This window comes from Filicampus tigris, chromosome 1, assembly GCF_054856515.1.
Source record: "Filicampus tigris isolate MCC_2025a chromosome 1, RoL_Ftig_1.0, whole genome shotgun sequence".
NCBI classification, from domain to species: Eukaryota; Metazoa; Chordata; class Actinopteri; order Syngnathiformes; family Syngnathidae; genus Filicampus; species Filicampus tigris.
The window spans coordinates 31385491-31400044 of NC_141217.1; the positions used below are offsets into that span (position 1 = coordinate 31385491).

The 14554-nt window shown below is 40.3% G+C and overlaps 2 protein-coding genes across 4 annotated transcripts; one reads left to right on the plus strand and one right to left on the minus strand.

The window, feature by feature from the left end:
- Positions 1 to 99: 99 nt before the first annotated feature.
- nemp1 (nuclear envelope integral membrane protein 1) lies at positions 100 to 8819 on the plus strand. Of its 3 annotated transcripts, none has more exons than XM_086032219.1 (9): positions 100 to 228; positions 2052 to 2173; positions 3514 to 3730; positions 3811 to 3883; positions 3961 to 4087; positions 4199 to 4253; positions 5666 to 5891; positions 7382 to 7558; positions 7758 to 8819. In XM_086032219.1, the coding sequence occupies exons 1-9, from the start codon at positions 120 to 122 to the stop codon at positions 7948 to 7950; spliced, it is 1299 nt and encodes a 432-aa protein (XP_085888345.1). In that variant the 5' UTR covers positions 100 to 119; the 3' UTR covers positions 7951 to 8819. The 3 variants fall into 3 exon arrangements, with proteins under 3 accessions (XP_085888345.1, XP_085888344.1, XP_085888343.1); XM_086032218.1 differs by having other exon boundaries at positions 3961 to 4054; positions 4139 to 4253; XM_086032217.1 differs by having other exon boundaries at positions 3961 to 4253.
- A 432-nt stretch (positions 8820 to 9251) lies between these two features.
- Positions 9252 to 13945, minus strand: ormdl2 (ORMDL sphingolipid biosynthesis regulator 2). Its single transcript, XM_086032225.1, has 4 exons — positions 13889 to 13945; positions 12131 to 12304; positions 11110 to 11261; positions 9252 to 9821 (listed from the first exon to the last, which is right to left on the minus strand). Exons 2-4 carry the CDS (start codon positions 12302 to 12304, stop codon positions 9686 to 9688), a joined length of 462 nt encoding a protein of 153 aa, XP_085888351.1. The 5' UTR covers positions 13889 to 13945; the 3' UTR covers positions 9252 to 9685.
- Between the last annotated feature and the right edge of the window lie 609 nt (positions 13946 to 14554).

Here is a 14554-nt window from a genome sequence, read left to right on the forward strand (position 1 = left end):
ACGACAAAAAAAACCCCCAGCTCCGCCAGTGCGAGTTTCTGATTGGCTGCATTTCTTTTAACGCAACAAAGGGACCTAGGAAAGGGCGGGGCTAAAGACAGCGAGCTGGTGCTATCATCATGGCGGGATGCATGAAAGAACGAAACCAAATCATCACGACAGGAGCCTATTCCTCAGTTTTAACGGTGCTGCTGTTGTGTTTAGCTCTAACCTTGTCCCAGGCTACAGGTAATATGTGACGCAACGATGTATTTAAACACACACACACACACGCGCATATATATATTGCGCATAGATCAACTCGTCAAGAAACGGTGTCGTTGTTTAGCCTCGACGCAAGTTAGCTTGTGTGTGATCATGGACACCACAAACTGTGCTAGTTCATTAAATTGAGGTCAGCTTCAGTTTACTCCAAACCACACACAACTATGTACATACCCCGTGTTTTCGTATGCTCGTTGGATAAGTACTTTGTTTATCCACGGAAATTCTCGGGAAATCCACTTGTTTGTAACGCATTTGTTCTATTATTGAATGAAAATAGTTTTCTAATCCAGCCCACTAATATAGTTCCCCCTCACATTAGGGCAAGTCTGTACAATTCCAAAGATGAATTGATTTCCATGAAACCAGCATTATCCTACGGATGTTTTAAAGACAATTCAAGTGACATATAAGTTTTATTTTCCTGTGATAAATATGATTTGACTCTTTAAAACCGGTGAAAATGCGCCAATTTCTGGCTAACTTCATAACCAAGTTAACACAAGTGTCAGGATTTTAGTTGTGAACTTTTTTTTGTGTAAATATGTGATTCGAACTTTCATCCCACTTTGAAAATATCATTGGAAATCTTGCTGTATAGGGTTAGGGTTCCTTAATGATGTTAATAATTTTTAATTAAATATGTCCAAAGTTAAATCAGATAATTTGACACTCAAAACAAGCAAACTAGAGCTGCTATGATTCGTCTACAGCTAATCTATTGTCAAATTAATCGTTTTTGTCAACTGATTAGTTGTGTAAGGCCCAGTTTAATTTAAAATTGCCCAAATCCTCGTAATTTCAGCCTCTCAGCACTAAATATTCTCTTATTCCTGTAGTCCAACATGTAAGTGGATTTACCTTTGGCCGATATTTGGCACACAAAAAAATCTGAAAACCGATTAGTGGGCTGATTAATCAAAATAAAGCATTTGCAAACATTTTTAAACATTTTGCTTTGGGAAAAAAAAATCCATGTTTTTGCCTCTTTTTTGGATCAAACCACTAACTGAATCTTAATTGTTTGTTTGTGCATTTTCTGCACTGTCAATCCGAAATAATGTCCTGTTTTTGAATAAAGCAAGCAAGTTTTTTTCCCTCCAGTTCATCGATTAATCAACAGATGAATCAACAGATGAATCAATTATTAAAATACTAATTAGTTGCAGCCTTAAAACATACATAGAGAAAACACATTTATAGTCGACAGTGAACAAACACTCCACAAATTGTTAAAATACATAGTAAGGATTAAATACACTCAACAAAAATATGAACGCAACACTTTTTTTGCTCCCATTTTTTACGAGATGAACTCAAAGGTCTAAAACCGTTTCCACATATTTCCAATATTGTTCTCAAACCAGTCTCAATTAGTCTAATATTTTGAGCATTTATTTCGATATAAAATCGATATTTTCAATAAATCTTTACATTCCTACTCACCTTCAATGTTTTTGATTGAATGCCATTTGTCAACTGCAAATTTCGGGACGTTGTCCGAGAACAGTAGTGCGTGTACTTAGTCGACATGAAAATGTCAAAGCTGTGGATGAACTAGGAAATTTGTTGTACGCCATAAGTATTGGCGTATACTACTAAAGAAATTAACATGAATAGAGAGATTTGATCACTCTTTAGGATACACGATGAAGCGTGTAGCTAGTTGAGTGGCCACTGCCAAAAGCCAGCCAGCGGCGGATAGACTAATACCTCTTTGCATCAATTCAAAATGTGTTGTTGATGTCCTTTTATGGCAAATGAATGGTTGTGCCCTTGTAATCCAGGTAACAAGCCTCCAATAATCGATCTCAAGGATGGAGAGGAGTACGAACTATCGGGCTCCAACCTGTTCTGCTACACAAACTCCATCGTACCAAATTGGAGGCAAACCTGGACAAGAATTCAGGTTGGTTGTATGAGCAGTTGTAAGTTTAATGAGAAATTATCATTATCCTAACATTAGGGCCCACCCGAATGATAGGGATTTTTTTGTGGCCGATATTTGGCAGAAAGAAAAAAAATTCTGAAAACCGATTAGTCGGCCGATTGATTAAAAAACGGAAATCTAATGATTAAAGGAGTTTCTTTCCTTTCCCTTAACAGTTACAACCACAAAGATAGGAAATACAGTCAGAACCTTTGACTGTTTTACGATTCTTTTTTCTTTTGTATTTAACTCAACAGAAGAATTTTCAAGTACAAAAACGTGCAAAACATATTAACTGATGAATTAGGTTTAGTGCAGTGCAGCCATTTGAAATCCATTAGTAATGGATTGTTTTCAACTGCTTCATGTTGTCAGGATCCGCTGGCAAACGTCAGCAATGGTTACAATGCTGAGCTTCACTCTTCGCATGCGGCAAGTTTTGGTAAAACATTACGTCGTGCACCCGCACGCCTCCCACCGAACTACGCTGAGATGAATATTCAGTATGAGGGCAGACTCGGACTGTTTGTTGGTTCACCGTGACATGTTCGGTGATGTCATTATTCGGATTTGATCTGTAAATCTATTGGCGGCATGAAACTTGTCAGTCAAACCAACTATAAAGCACATCACATTTAAAGCCGCAGGGTTCAAAGGGTGGGGAAAAAAAGTCGCGGCTTATAGTCCAGAAAGTATGGTGACAATACTCCCAAGGCACGTATTCTTCCTAATCTGTGAAAAATGAGTTGTATTAACCCATTAAGGCCAGCGCTTCTACCACTCAAGCCGGAAGCGCTGTTGCGTCTTTCTACCGTTAAGGGGATGTACCTGAATGTTATTTGAGCAGTAATGGCGGTCGCAGACGATCACAGGAGCTCCGAAATAAGTAACGGCAGTGATATAGACGGGCGCCCTTGTGGACTTTAAACCAGTGGAACCAGTTAAACGCGATACAGAAGCCCTAGAATTGCGACGTACTATGACGTTTTGACTTTACGACGCCCGTGCCTCCTCCGCCATTTTGTCCCCAGTTTACATGCAGTCAGTATTCGGGTTAAGGTCAAAATTCCGATTTCCGAAACATGAATGACCCAACTCATGATTGAGCGGACAGAGTTGCTCCGGCATTTGAATAACCTACTGTGTACGGCGACACACTGACACATTATGTTTACATTCTTTATTGAAACAGTAAATAATAATAATCACAGGCCTGTGTGAAAGCCACATTTCTATCTTCTACAGGGGCTAAGATATCATTTATTTTTAAGGCAATTAAATGTTGGCGGCGGTCACTTGGCCACATGTTGACTCGCCAGGTCCGAATTTGGAGTTCAAAAGTGTTCAAGGCGGAGACGGTGCAAGGTGAGGAGGAGCTGCAGCAGCTGGAACGCTTCAGCGCGTGGAACTGGTTGCAGAGTTTGCTGCGCGAAGGCCACAACGAAACCACCATCAACATCCACCTGTTGAGCAAGAAGACGTGTTTCAAGATCGAGCCCAGCGACAAAGCCAAGTACACGGTCAAGCCGCTGCGCAGTACGTCGCAATCATGTCCTTGTTTTGTGTCAGAATGTGAATTGTATTGGGTTCAGCACCATGATTGTGTTTTCTTTCAGAGTTTGACATCTATCTGTTTTTGGTTTTCCTCATGGGAGTAATGTTATTTGTCTTTGCCGACTCCCTCAGCAGGTAATTTGATCGCCGCAAGCGACTGAAGGTCCCGAGGCAGTCGTGTTTTGTCCCTAACTTGTTCATTTTTAAAATAGGAGTCAAGTTTTTTTCTACTCAGCCGGCATGGGCACGGGAATGATCGCCTCCCTCATCGTTCTCTTTTTCATCCTGGCTCGTCTTTTGCCAAGGGTAGCGTTGCGCAACCTTCTACTGGAAAGAGCCGTAAGTATGCGCGTCGCTCTAAAAAGACGTATACCCTTTATGTTTCCACAGAAAAGCCCTTTTTATATACTGATTGTCGGCGGCTGGTCCTTCTCTGTGTACGCCATCCAGCTTGTCTGCAGGAACCTCAGCGTCATCCTTCGAGAACATTGGCCTGTGGCTTTAGGTACGTGCGCATCGGACAGACATTGCAGTCAAGCTCCGTTCGTTGCGGGGGCGGACCCACACGCAGTAGGTGAAAATCTATGGAAAATATGAAGGGACTAATGCAAAACCATCAGTTTCTCTGATTTTGCTATTTTTAGGCATATATTTGAGTAAAAAAAAGCATGTGTTTCATTCGATAAACTGCTGGCAGTGGAAATGTCTGAAATACCGCCCCCCCAAAAAAAAATCCAGTGCTTTTTGGTATCTTGATTTTTTTTCTTTTTTTTAACCATACCATGCTAAAAAGAAAAGACTGTTTTTAGTTTTACCCGTGGTGCCTTTTAAGATGCGGGGGTTAGTGGCGTAGCGTGTGACTCTTGCGTGTGAGTGTCTGGATGTGAGCTGAGCTGAGTCTGAAATCAGCTTCTTTGTATGCGTGCCGTGGTATGGCTGAAAAGCGCACTGCGACTGGCTCTCTTCCCAAATGCGAGGAGATTACAAATTTCCACAATATGGCGGTGTTTTCCGTGTTAGACAAGTGGATGAGTTACACACAAAAAAAAAAAACATTTGCGATGGGACAGGGCTGCAGTATGTGAACTGTGATATGTGGGAGAACACTATTGCAAGTATTTGGAAATTAGGGTTAGGGTTGCAAAGTATGCATCTCTATACTAGAGATAGACCGATATGCTTTTTTCAGGGCTGATACCGATTATTAGTGGTCAAGGAGGCAGACAACTAATTTTTTGAGCTGATATTAATTTTCAGTAAAAAGGAAAATATTGGCATCAAAATCTAAAAAAAAAAAAAGTACTCTTAACTTTGTTGTAACGTCTGTAAGCATGTTTATTGAACATTGTTTCAGGTTTGCATTTTTTATCTATTTATTTATTTTTTTAAATCATTACTACAATAAATTTTTGTCAGTATATATCTCTGTTATCAAATATTAACAAAAACTTCAGGGAGCACCCAGGGTTGTCAGCATGTATTAAGGATAAATGAAAACTTAAACAATAGCTCCATGTAGTTTTCGACAGTAAATGACAATTTCAAAATGACAGACATGTTAACCTTTCACATCTTTGTTTTGATTTCCACAGATTTAAATTGATTTATTATCGGCCAGCAGAGTTTTAAAAAAAGGCGGATGCCGATATTCGTCAAAAATCCAAATATCGGTGCCGATAATCGGTCTATCCCTAATATTTACAGTCAACTTTCTGCTAAGGTCGCATAGGAATTTTAGATGGAAGTAAGTTAACATGGTGGTTTTAATTAGGATTATGGTAAAATATTTCTAATGTATATAAAAATATATTTTAGTCCCCTATTAAGAACCAACCTTGAAAAGTCCCAGAATGTTCCTACCTTATTTATCTTTAATAGCGCCGTGCAACTCAGACTTAATTTTTTTCCACCCCGCAGGTTATGTGGTCGTAGTTGGCTTTGTCAGTTTTGCCGTGTGTTACCGCTATGGCCCTCTGGTGGACGACAAGAGCATCAACATCCTGTCGTGGACGCTGCAGTTGTTCGGCCTGCTCCTCATTTATCTGGGAATTCAAATCCAGCATGTTTCCTTCGCCATCATCGTGGCAGCCGTGTTTGCCAAGAATCTGGAGTACCCCATCATGATGGTGGTCGTCGCGATAAGGTGAGTGCTGCCACAAGATGGCGCAAGAGAGCAGGATGAACGAGGAGGATGCAAAACACGTTTAAAATCACAAAATAAAAGCGAATTTTAATTCAGTTTCAATTTTAAACTTGAAAGATTGAAAGTTTTTTTTCCCCCGCTGTTTAGGCGCACAGAAACTTAATGCTGTTTCACTCCTGTTAAGTTCTGGAAACACTCAATATGTCGACACCAAATGACACAAGTGTCCGAAAGTCTCATAGGGAGCTAAAATGTCTTGAAGATATTTCGATCCAAGGCCATGCCAAGATTTGTAGATTAACAGTAAGAGTTTGAAGTCGGTTCTTTGACTCGCAGGAGGCCAGTTTGGAGAATTTGGGCCAGTTACCTGGTACCAGTAAAAACTGGAGTAGCTCCATTCTGGTTCAGCTGCAGCTATCGGATTGATTTTCTTTTATCTGTTCAGACCTGTTCAAAGCTGTTAGAATCACCTGAAAATGAACACGTGAAGCACTTTTACTGTGTCATGTTTGGAGAGAAGATCTTTGACTCTGAAGCTTTTTCTTTAAGTGCTAAAAATCGGACAAAAAATTCAGGTCCTTGCCAATAATCACGCCAAGAGTTCTCACCCGACTTGTAGCTGTCGGTGACATGCCAAGTTGAGCACTGACCTTTTTACCTCTCAGTTTTCGGGCAGAAAACAATGACTTGTCTTTTCTGTGCTGGGCTGGAGAACGTTTGAACTCACCCACTCATTGATGTGATTGTTGCACTCAGCCAAAGAGAGTAAGGCTAGGTTCACACCAAAGGTCTTAATGCTCAATTCGGATTTTTGGGGGGAAAAAATCCAATTTTTTTTTTTTGTGTGTAAGCGTTCATATTACATTATAAATGTCTGCTGTATGAACACACATGCGTCATCAAAGTGGCCCGCACGCACAGAAGGAGAGACGACGTCACACCCGACGTGTTTGCGGAAGTAAATGTGGTCCAGCATGTCGGGGCATTTATACAGTCAAGCGATTGGGTAGCAGGTAGAAATAAATGCAGTATTTGGGGGAAATTTTGAGGCGAGGCTTTAATATCTCATTTCATGGAGACATCACTAACAATGACGTCACGTCTTAACCGTGCGTAAAAAATGAATCGATCTGAGCCGTGGCTGAATTACTACGATGGCCATAAATGTCCACTTTATGCTTCATGTTTCATGGTGAATTAAATTAAAGTAAAATATAAAGTCAATAGTGTTCCTCAAAACAACTTTGTACATTTGATCCCCTGCTGCTAAGGTCGCATTTGAAAAAAATCGGAATTGAGCCGTTCAGACTGTCATAAAAAAATCAGATTCAGGTCGCCTATGGGCAAAAAAAAATCCGATCTGGGTCGCATTTTTGCCTGCGGTGTGAACTTAGCCAACGAGACTGAGGTGGTGTGGTGGCACTCAGATGTGCCGTCTGTGTAGTAGTCAGGATCTTGAAAATAAAGTTAAGCTTGTTGTCGTCGTCCAGGAAAATCCGCCAGTATGTTCACTGGAAGCCGCAGAAGCGTCGCCTATTGACCGAGGAGGAGTATCGCAAGCAAGGGGAGGAGGAGACTCTGCGCTCGCTGGACGAGCTGCGCAAATTCTGCAACAGCCGGGAGTGCAGTCCGTGGAAAGCTGTCAGCAGGCTTCAGTCCCCCAAGCGGTGACCGCTTCCATTTGACTTGATTTTTTTTTAAAAATACATTTATACCCACCCCCCCACCCCCCGCCCCCCGCATCAAAAAATATCAAATTCAAAATGCTAAGCCTTCTTTCAACTGTGCTAACATGGAAGTGTTTGTTACTTCATTTGCCCAAAAGTGGTGATGTTAACAAGCAGATGTGATCTGTCCAATCTTCAGGTTTGCCGATTTCATCGAGGGCTCCTCCCACCTAATGGCTAACGAGGTGTCGGTGCACGCGCAGGAATACGGCTGGAAAGACTTTTTCGACACGGACGACGAGGAAGATTCATCCGGGCTGTGCCAAAACCAGAGTGGGCCGGCGCAGACGCCGTTCGGAAACTACGACGATCCTCTGGCGCTCCAACACTAACGCTCGTGAGCCGAGTCTTTGAATGCCAGCCGTACAACAAGGTCACATCTGACCGCCATGAAGTTACCGGACAAAGGGCGATCGGTTGACCGATGTGAATGTAGTAAAGACGGCACACGGTTTGGTGAACTGAACTGTCGTGCGGACTCCGCTCCAATCGGCTGCCACGAAATTCGAACCGTGGGTAAGCCGATGTCTGTCTGACTTGAGGCAAGAGGCGTGCCGACACCCTGGACGCTTTCTTTGTGTTTTTTAATCGGACGTACAGTAATGTGCAAAAGTCTCAGGCCGCTGTTAGTTTTTTTTTTTTTTTTTTTGGGGCGATGCCGCATTGAGCATGAAAACTAGAAATCCATTAAGTAGAGTGCAGCCCTCCACCAAGGACGAACGATCAGTAAGTGTGAATACAATTCAGAGTGGTTTGGTTTTTCTTTGTTAGCTCGCAGGCTACTTCCTTGTTAATGGGAGATGCCGAACAGATGGGAGCTATCAATATTAATGTGGGAGTTGAACACTTCCACTGCTATCATTTTGACTCACTGGATTTAAAAAAAAAAAAAAAAATGCAGATTTTAATAGTTATATAGATCCCGACCGAAAAAGATGTGCAGTAATGAAATGCAATTGGTTGATCTTTCACACTCTACCAAGTTTCGTGTATTCATGTGTGAACATGCCGAGTCCCATTAGTTCATGTTTTACAAGTCATATTGACTACTGTGAAAAAGGCTCATCAAAACAAAGCACACGACTTTTGCACTGTACTGTATAAATGAAATAGACTTTTTTTTATGTTTGTACAAAAAATAGTTGGGTCTCTGGAATGCCTGCGCACCCGTCATTTGTGAATTAAACAACAACCAGGTCAATCTTTTCTAAGTGCGATTTTGTCCGGGTGAACATCTGCTCAGCTGGGAGGGAGTCGCACAGTCTCCGATAACACCAGATCAAAAGTAACTCCATTTGTCACTGTTTGGCAAAGGCTTTAGTCTGAATACTTGAAATATATGCGGACAAAGCCCCTCAAAGAGGGAAACCAACCCAAACATTTTTTTCAAGCATATGTTCCCTGCAGGCAAGCAGCAAAATCCACCCGTTTTGTCACCTCTGTCGACTGAAAATGACATCACAACTGCTCAGGGCTCAGGTAACGACCAATCACCACTCAGCTTTAGAAAACAGGTCAGCCCTGAGTAGTTGTGATGTCATTTTCAGTCGACAGAAGTGACAAAATGGCCACCCCCGGAGAGGGCTAAAAAACGGGTGGATTGATAACAGTCGTAACTGTGGAGTTTCAAAAATTCAATACTCATTTTAGGCAAAGATTTATTGCTTTCGTGTAAAATGCAAACAATAACACGCACATGAAAAGGTGGAATCTCACAATGAATAGAAACGATTCACATTAAAAGTCCAGTCCTGATCTACTTGCACACACATGAAGCCATCATTTTGGTCAAGACATTGAATTCAGAAGAAGGGGAAAAAGCCGTTTCAGTGAGTGATATTCCTCAAATAATGGGCATAGCTGCTGCAGGTTAAAAGTGTTGCTTCGTCCTCAGCAAGACCAAATTATGTGTCATTGAATAAAAGTCCTCTGATAATTGCACACAATATTTCCAACCTACTGACGGTACAAAGAGCTCCCAGACATAAGAGGAAATAACGCCGTAAGAAAAAAAACAAAAAACTGAAAGTCCAGTGTTTGTACTCGTCTCATTCCAGCGTTCATTTGTCAGTATTTGTTGATTCCGAATACTCGCACTCCGTGGAACTGCGGCAACTTTGGCAAAAGGACACTGAGAAGGGAGCACGTGTTGATTAGGAAATGCGTGGCGTCGTACTTTGTGTAGAAACTGGCCAGAATATACCTGCCGAGTAAAGAAACGGCATCATGTCAATGCAATGTTCCTTCGAGTGGCGATCATTGAGCAAAACTGCAACTAACACACACAAACAAGTTTATACAGGGAACACCCAGTTCATGATGAGAACGCGTTCCAGGCACACCAGCAGAGTCAGTCTGAGTTCCCGTCTATATTTCAGACCACCCGCCCGGTCGGTCGAGGTCAGCCAAACGTCGCCGAGAACGGACTTTACCGGTACCGCGTCACACGAAGGTGCCCGTTTCCTGACACGCAGTCAAACAAAGGAGAAATGGAACTGTTGTATACCTTTCGGTCCCACAGACGCAACGACGTGCTCCATTTTGTTTTTATTTCACGATCACTACGCTGTGCGTGTGTGTCTTGTTTTTATTTGATATACAGTATTTTCTTTATTCGGCGGCGTCTGCTCGTACGGCGTCTGCTTGTGCAGCGCATGCGTGTGATGTGAAAATTGTGTTCTCGACGCCGATTGGCTGTTGCCGACGAGGGACGGACCGGGACCACGTGGGTCGGCCAAAAATACCGCAGAGAAGTTAAGAGACGGATAGACGATGCCCAGCACTGCACACCAGCAATACTGTAGATGAAAATCTTCAACATAGGTAAAAAAAATAATAAACTACCACACATTAACTTTTGGAGCAATTCAAAACTGTGGACGTTTATTTTGTTACATTAATGTATAAATAGTTTTATTTGAATAAAATCCAAAATATTTTTTATAAAATATGGGGATAGTCAATAGTTTTTAAAATGTTTTTTTAAGAGTAAAGACATTCTTTTGAGATTAAAATACTATAAAAGTTGTATTTTTTTTTTTTTTTTTACATTGTTAAAATACATAGTGAAATTACTTAAATATAACACTGGTCAACAGCAAATTTTAATCAGAGAAGGCTTTATGTGGTTTAAATGTAATTTGACACTGATTTAAGCATATGTTCTTGAGATATTTTCTTTTTTTTTTGTTTTTTAAGTTTGACCTAGAAAAGCTTGCACTATGTTTTTTGCCATGTGTTATAATTTATAGCTATAATGTTCCAGAAAAAAAACTCCACCTGTTGAACCGAATCAGCGCAAAAATACTTTTAGAACTGTTTACTTGCATCTCTGATAAAAAAAAATTTAAAAACTCAAAATGTATTGGTTACGTAAGTACAGTCAAGTATTCGCACAATACAAATATTTCCACCCTCCAAATTTGTTATCGTTAATAGTACGACTTTTTCCCCAGGGCGCCTTTGTGAGAAGGCGAGTGGAGCGCACTTACAGCACGATGGGTGAGATGGTGAGGAATTTACGCGAGGCGGTGAACTGCACGCCGTAGTCCATCTGTTCCCAGTGCGTTAGCAGGCGGGCTTTGCCCTGATCGGGCGTCTCGAAGGGCGTGCCCTTCACCGTATGCAGGAACACGTACATCGCCTGCGCTCCGAGCCCCCCAAAAAGAAAAGAAAACACAAAAAGTCACTCGCTGACTTTGATATATTTTCTATTCTCGGATGACATTTTGAGAGATTACTGACACAACCAACCTCATGTTTATAAAAGACAGCCCACAAGTCTTAAAACGGCTAACGTTTGACATGCTCAACAATTTCAAATCATTTCTCAGGTCAAGTCGCACAAATCAAGCAAAGGCAACCTCAGCAAAATAGTCAGTGGATATAAAAAGTCTACACACCCCTGTTCAAATACCAGGTTTTGTGATGTAATTAAACATGAGCACAAGGTAAATAATTTCAAAGTTGTTCTAATAGGCTTTTCCTTACATTTTTTTCTCTTCCCAGCAGAACCTTTTGCTCACTCTGACTACTATTTGGAACTGTTAGTAATTCTCTCCATATTGTCTAATGCCCCAATTAAAATTTATTGGACTAGGACTGCAACTAACGATTATTTCAATAATCGATTGTGTCAATTAATCGATGAATCGGATTTTAAAAACATGTTTTCATTTCCATCACTTTATTCAAAGACAGGACATTATTTCAAATTGGCAGGGTGGAAAATGCACAAACGGGAATTTATTAGGATTTGATTCAGGTCCATAACATCTGTCAGAACATCAGCAAAAATGTTTATTACTGTTTTCCAAAGTAAAAGCAGATGTTGCAAATATCTTATTTTGAAAAAACACAATCTGCTTTGGTCCATAAAACACGTTCCACTTACAGAAATAAATCTGCTGAAATGGCATGCTTTTGAAGTGTATTATTTTGCATGGATGCCTTCTGAAAACAAAATGTTTATAATGATGCTTATTAGGCGCCGGGCGTGAGAGCGTAACTGACCAGGTTGTGTAGGACGTTGGTGAGCGTCCAGACGAGCGGCACGCTGAAGAAGGGAATGCTGAGCAGGACCACGTGCAGCACGACCGTCAGCAGCAGGTAAGCCAGCCAGATGCCGCGACTGTTCATCACCTGCGTGTTGGGGTTGACCTCGCTGTGAGCCACGCCCACGTTCATCTGGGACAACAAACAATGGCAACGAAAGAAGACGATGCAAAATGTAGCTCACTCTATTTTTTTTCATCCAACATTTTCACACTCCTGTCTTATTTGTTGCATTAATTCATCAGTTTTTTTCCCCTTGTGAAACTGGTCATTAAAAGGTATTAGTTCAGATTTTTTTTTACAATTCATTACTCTCATTCATTGTTGAATTGATTTATTGTAAATAATATAATACAAATATTACAACAACTTTACATATGCATTTATCATTTACTTATGTATTCAATAATTGGTTATTTTATTGTAAAAAAAAAGTAAAATAAAAAATACTTAAGTATATATTGATTGTAAATAATACCATTAAAATAATAGTAAAATAAACAATTCTGCATTTAATAACCTTTACTTTAATCTCTGTTGTCCATCAAGGGAATACACTCTATAGGGACAGGAGGGGGGGGGGGGGGGGGGGGGTAGGAGGGGTTAGCCATTCATTCCCACTAACTTGGTCACCCTTCGCAATAATAATACAAACTTATTCCACTTATAGCCATACATGTCCTTTTATTTTCATTTTGTATATTCGCGAAGTTTATTTGCCCATTTAATTCCTGTGTGGTGCTGTCCTACTGTGTGCTCTCATCATGTGTGCTGCTGGAGTTTGATTTTCTCTGAGGGAATTTGAATTTCCCTGAGGGAGTTAATAATTGGTTAATAACTACTTTTAACTTTTTTTTTACAATTTACAACTTTTTATTGATTTTTTTTTCGACGTAAAATAAAATAATTGTTTAATTCGTTTATTGAACAGAAAATACACAAGTAAAATAAACAATTTCACATAGTTTTACTGCATATTTTGTAATACAAAAGTGGTTAGTATATTTATTTTTAATGTAAAATAAACCATTTACATATGCTGCACATTTGACTTTTTCCACAGTTTAATATTTATTGTAAATACATGTATGCATTTACATTAAGTAACTTGCTGATTATTAATTACATTATATATAATTCACTACAGTGAATGCAATAAAAACACGAGCATGTTTATGTTTCCTTCTTGAAATAAACTATTTGACAGACATATTGTAACAACTTTTTCAACCTCATCGACAAATAATCTGTCAGTTTTCAAATTCTAACGTGGCCCTAACGAGTCACGAAGTACCACTGTAATAAATAGATAATAGCTGTGTTTAAAAAAAAAAAAAAACAGGCGAATGAATCCGCCCGTCGGAGCTCAGTTGGTACCCAATAAATGCACTCTATGAGAGGGGAGAAAAAATAACTACTACAACAATAACAAGGTGAAATAGGCAAGGGGTCAAATGTGATGTTGCACGAGTGAGACGTGGGTGTAAGTAAAAGACAATTCAAACTTCTCGAGCTCGTTTTGAACGCGTTACAGACAGATTATTCGCATGCTAGCTGGCTAGCTGCTAATGTTTGCAATTGACAGCTCAAAAAGTGGCATTTATCGTTGAGTAGAAGTGGTGGCGAGCAGATGGTGATAAGCGAGCGGGATAAAGTGCCTGCAAAACGTTTAAAGCGTGGCCAACACTTGTCAATTTATTGGTTTTTAAACTTTACCTTCGCGTGTTGTCGTTGCTCACCAGGAAATAACTCGTTTAGGTTAGACCCCGCCCTCTTGGGCTGTCCTCTAATCATCTGTCAAACGCCTCATTCGCACGCCAAAGAAACCAAAGCAAATAGCACGTTACGATTTTTTTTCTTTCCAATTTGCTAATTTATTTTCAAATTATACACAGGCACTGTCCTGTCAAACACTATCTTTTTAAATTCAAGAACGATATTTTTGTTGTTTGTTCATTTTGGGAAGACCCACTCCGGTCCATAATTCCTTCCCCGACCAAATGGTGGCGCCAATTCTAATTTTAGCCCTGTCCTTATGTCCGAGCATGTGTAATACAGTATTGATACGACAAAATAAAAAATAATGGTAATATGCCCCCAAGCCCCCACCCCATTATTTTGACTATCTAGTCCTGTTATGTTGTAGTTCTTAAAAAAATATGAATGGGATTATACTCTATAACGTGTTGGCAAAGTAACGGTAAGAAAAGTATTATTGCCAGTTTAAAAAGCGACCTCGCTGACTTTGTCATGATAATTACACATTTATATTGAACTATGGCCTGTGTACTGTACACACGTCTGTGTTTGTGTGCGCCATTCAGAATCATCAGGATTCCTATCAGAGAAAGATGGGCTGACAAGTGCAGCGGTGTAGATCCA

Bases quoted from the DNA above. Each gene is read 5' to 3' on its own strand.
- nemp1 (XM_086032217.1), top strand. From the start codon at position 120: ATGGCGGGATGCATGAAAGAACGAAACCAAATCATCACGACAGGAGCC. The intron at 229-2,051 runs GTAATATGTGAC...CTTGTAATCCAG, and splicing joins AACCTTGTCCCAGGCTACAG to GTAACAAGCCTCCAATAATC. The intron at 4,254-5,665 runs GTACGTGCGCAT...TCCACCCCGCAG, and splicing joins ACATTGGCCTGTGGCTTTAG to GTTATGTGGTCGTAGTTGGC.
- ormdl2 (XM_086032225.1), bottom strand. From the start codon at position 12,304: ATGAACGTGGGCGTGGCTCACAGCGAGGTCAACCCCAACACGCAGGTG. The intron at 11,262-12,130 runs GTCAGTTACGCT...CTCGGAGCGCAG, and splicing joins CCAACGTCCTACACAACCTG to GCGATGTACGTGTTCCTGCA. The intron at 9,822-11,109 runs GTAAGTGCGCTC...TTTACTCGGCAG, and splicing joins ACCATCTCACCCATCGTGCT to GTATATTCTGGCCAGTTTCT.